The 4,248-nt window shown below is 51.6% G+C and overlaps 1 protein-coding gene across 1 annotated transcript in view; it reads right to left on the bottom strand.

Annotated features, from left to right (window-relative positions):
* Positions 1-3,118, bottom strand: part of IL24 (interleukin 24) — a 3,987-nt gene extending 869 nt beyond the window's left edge. The window contains exons 1-4 of the mRNA XM_007470724.1: positions 2,966-3,118; positions 1,819-1,881; positions 779-937; positions 245-319 (exon numbers count right to left, since the gene is read on the bottom strand). Coding sequence (XP_007470786.1) covers positions 245-319; positions 779-937; positions 1,819-1,881; positions 2,966-3,118 — 450 coding nt within the window. The remainder of the gene's footprint in view (positions 1-244; positions 320-778; positions 938-1,818; positions 1,882-2,965) is intronic.
* Between the last annotated feature and the right edge of the window lie 1,130 nt (positions 3,119-4,248).

Genomic DNA, 4,248 nt, shown 5'->3' with positions numbered 1-4,248 from the left:
GTAGGGAAATATAATAGCACTTTAACTTGAAAACTGGCAGAAAAATAGGCTGCCATTTGTGGTATTTATGCAGAGGATATGGCAACTGACACAGCTACAGCTGTGCTAAGTCAGGTGGCTTTGGGGCCAGCCGGGTGGAGTCAGCTGCACTGGATTCTGCACTCGGTCCCTGAGGAACAATCGTGTGACACTTCAGGCTAGTCTACTTCCAGCTGGGCACCTCTCAGTTCCTGGCTTTGATTACCTGTTTGAATGCTCTCTGGAACAGCAGAAACCGCCTGCGTGCACTCTCACGGACGGAAAACATCTCCTTTTCCTGCTGGATAACAGAAAAAAAATTGAGCCAAGTGTCGGGTAGGAGCAGAGGCAAGCTGCCTCCCACTCCTTCCTAATGACGCCAGAGGGGTGCCCAAGGCCTAAGAGGACAGCTCCAAATCCCGCGTCCCCAAGGTAGCCAATGCTGAACTCCCACCATGCGGCAGGGACTGTGTCCTTTAATTCTCACAGTAGTCTTGCCACGTAGGGGTGATTATCAGCATTTTATAGATAAGAAAACCAAAGCTCAGAGAGGTTGACCACCTTGCAAATGGACACCCAGTTGGTTAGAAGCAGACCTTGATTTGAGCCCAGAACTGCTGGTGCCCAGAGCCTGTGCTCTTTTCCATGACACCTGCAGCTCCCCGTCGTGGAATAAAAGCCAAGGCCAAATAAGGGAAGACGAGGCTTCTGAAAACATAGCATTTCCTGTGGGCCTCCGTCCCAGCTTTGTTCTACTCACACTGGGTTGCAGTTTGGACATGATGACAATAAAATTGTTGGCCAGAGTAGAGAATGACTTCAGGATCCTGAATTCAACTGCCTTATGGTGGTAGTTTTTGAAGACAGTGTTCAAGTAGAACTCCAGCAGGGCATGGATGAGGTAGCAGCTTTCAGCCTCCTGGGGAGGGGCGGGGTCACTGCGGAGCCAAGGCCTCTTCCCACCCCAGCCCTGGATGAACCACTCACGTGCCACGCAAGGCAAGATAAGCACAGTAGAGGCAGCGATCCTCTAGGAGATGCTGATAAATGTTATATCTTAAGGAGGCTTCAGGTCCCTTTGTTTGACAGGAGGAACTGCAGACCCAGAAAGGAGGGACTCACCCAGGGTCCCATGGCTGGTCAGTAGCAGACACAGCCTAGCCCCCAGGACTCCTGACTCCCATCTGGTTAGTATTCTTTCTTCTATACCACATGGCCTCTCTAATAGCTCTGGGCAGTGATGGACCTTGAAAAGCACCAGATCTTGATTGGTCGAGAGTTGGCAGGAAAAAGGCTTGGAAGGAGAAGAAATGAGGAGGAAAGAAAAGTAGTATCCTTGAGCACAGGGATTGCACACTGGCCCTCTGAAGTGCCACAGAGGGAAGCTCAGCATCTCTCAGGGGTCAGGGCTCAGTCGTCTCTGCTCACTGCCTAGATGGGTGATGAGTAACAGGTGAGAAAAAAGTAGGGGCATGGAAGTGGCCTAAGCGCATGCTCACTGGGCCGACAAAAGCGAAAGAGAAATCTAGATTGACGGCAACTCTGGCTAAATGGAGACAGAGGTTTACAAGCTTCAATCCCCGCCCCTCTTCTCATGCCACATGTTCACGTACCCCAGATACTGAGATGACAACCCCAGATATTACTTCTCTGGCTCACTACCAAGCCCTGTCCTGTGCAGGCTCAGCCCAGGGCAGAAGTGAAGTCCTCTGTCAGCCTCCCCTAGACAACCTCCTCAGCGTCACCCATAGAAGACCAGCCACCCAGAGGAGGCACCATCCTTCCCCAGCATCTGATTACCGAGACATTCTGCAGAACCTCCTTCCGCAGCAGCTGGACGCTCGTGATATTATCCTGAGCTTGCTTTGGGAACAGAAAGAACAGATGTCTCCAGGTTGGGGGTCAGCATAGAAACCAACCTTGCAAGTACACGCTGCTTCCCCAGACCCCTAAATCTCTCCAGTCTGTGAGATCGCAGAGGCCAGAGGGAGGACCCAGGAAAGGCCATGCTGAGCTGGCCCCTGGGGTAGGGGTCCAGGCCCAGAAAATCACCAATCTTGGCCCCCAGGGGCAGATGGAATCCCAGGAGCTCTTAGAGCTTTGATGAGGGACCTGTTTGATCCCTTTGGTCACTTGAGGCAGGAAGAAATAAGCCCATGTGGCTTAAGAACCACTAGGAATGGGATTTTACCCCCATATTCTGGGGCGGGTCAGGGGGCTGCCCCTTGGAGCTTCTCTTGCAGCCCACCACTCATCCCAGTTCTTGAATGTTGAGCCAAAGAATGCTTGAGAGGAAGGAGTTTTAGAGCTCCTTTGTCCCACCTCCTCATTGTGCAAATAAGGAAACTGATGGGGACGAAGGTAGGGGTTGCTGTACGGGTTGGTTTCAAGGTCAAGATCATACATAGGTGCCCTGTCTCCAATGCAGCACCCTCCCCTCTTCCCTAGCTGCCTCATCAAGCTCCTTCTTTCTGCCTTGCATCTGGATTGTCCTTTAAGGAGTACATGTCACAAGCTCTATTAACCATTCTTTCCCAACTTAGCATTAAACATTCTTCGACCTTTACTCAAGGCCTAAGCAGGTGGGAATAGAACAGCAGGAGCTGGCAAAGCAGTAGGTGAAAACTCTGGTGGGTCTCGAAGGATTTCCCATGACTTCCCATTGGTGGAGTCTCATGTAACCCTGGGACACAGATGAAACTCAAATGAATCGGCTCCCTTCTTTATTCCTCATGGGCTGTGTTTCTTTTCCTACAGACTGGCCACATCTTTCTGAGCCTCAGTTTCCCCAAGTGCAAGAGGAAATGTAGACTCATGATACATCTGATTTCACTAAGTTCTTAGATAGGAAAATGATGATCAAGTTGCAAAAGTCTCCATATCATAAAATATTATCCTCTACCCAGAATCACCCCCACGGCTGACTTCAGAACAGCGGTTCACTCACCACAATGTCCTTCATGGCCTGGAAGGCTTCCCACAGTTCCTGAAGAACTACCCCTTCTACTTGGCAGGGCCCGAATTGGAATTCTTGGCCCTGGGCCCCTGGACCCTGGCTCCAGAAAAGCAGGATCAGACTCAGGCAGGGAAGGGCAGCCATGTGCACAGGAGAGCCCATCTGCAGCAGAGGAAGGACCAGGGCGATCCTGCTGGAAGAAAGGGAGGCACCCCTCTGAGGCAGGTCCTCTGCCTCAGAAGGGGTACACCCCAGAGTAATGCTCCTTGGCTCTGCCTTGGCCAGCCTCGGGGACACACAGATGGGAAACCTGAAACTAGAGTGGGTTCCCGGTGTTAGAATAATTCAAACATGTGGCCTTGCTGAGGTGCCCTGGGGTGGGGCAAGGTTCTTTCTGCCCCTCGGTCTCATACCCATTGATGTGGCTCTCCCACTATCTGCACCCCCGCCAATCCATGCCACACAGACACACCCTGCACCTCCTTCCTTGCTCTGTTACAGTCAACTCTAGCCAACAACCTGCTAGTCAGAATTTGACCAAAAAGAGCGAAGAAATGAGGAGTGCCATTTCTTCACTCTTTTACAATGTGCCAAAGAACTCATATAGGGAGCCCAAACTCAGCAGGATAGAGAGCTTAACTAGGCGTTTGCCTGTCTGAGCTCTGCCCTTAAGTCACCGGGCACACGTGGACAGGTCTTTCTCCCCTCCCCCAGGAGAAGGCCACCTCCGACTCATGAGGAGCCGTGGGTTTAATCCTGACCCACAGGGAAGGACTAGCTGATTGATAGGTTACGGTCACATACTCACTATGCCACCTCAACTGACGGACTGGCTCTTGACTCTAAGAATTAAATTTTCAGGTAACTGAACAAGAGGAGGAATCAGATTTCCAGAGGAATCACCTTTAAAACCTTCCACTGAAAGACTCTGTGAAGAGCCCCAAGCCAGAGGAAGGGAGCCCCATTGTCTGTCTATCATAATCGTATGCAGAGATTTCTTCTCCCTAATTTCTTTGCCCTTTGCTTTTCTTCCTTCCTTCTTTCCTCAGAGCTCAGTCCCTCCCTCCCTTTCTTTCTCCTGGCCCTGGTCTCACACCTGAGGACGCTCAGTCTTCCACCCCTAGACTGGGCAGGAAGCGGGGAGAAGTCCTGTCTCTGGAGTGCCTGCCAGCACATGGGCCAGAGACGCGGGCCCAGAGCCAGCACCCATTGTCCTGTCATGCAGCTCTGTGCTTCAGCCCCTCAGAGTCTTTCCATTCCCTTCTTTCAAACTC

The sequence above is a fragment of the Lipotes vexillifer genome, unplaced genomic scaffold (assembly GCF_000442215.2).
Source record: "Lipotes vexillifer unplaced genomic scaffold, Lipotes_vexillifer_v1.1 scaffold1122, whole genome shotgun sequence".
Classification (NCBI taxonomy): Eukaryota; Metazoa; Chordata; class Mammalia; order Artiodactyla; family Lipotidae; genus Lipotes; species Lipotes vexillifer.
Note: the sequence above shows the minus strand (reverse complement) of the source record. Positions and strands in the feature narration are given on the sequence as shown.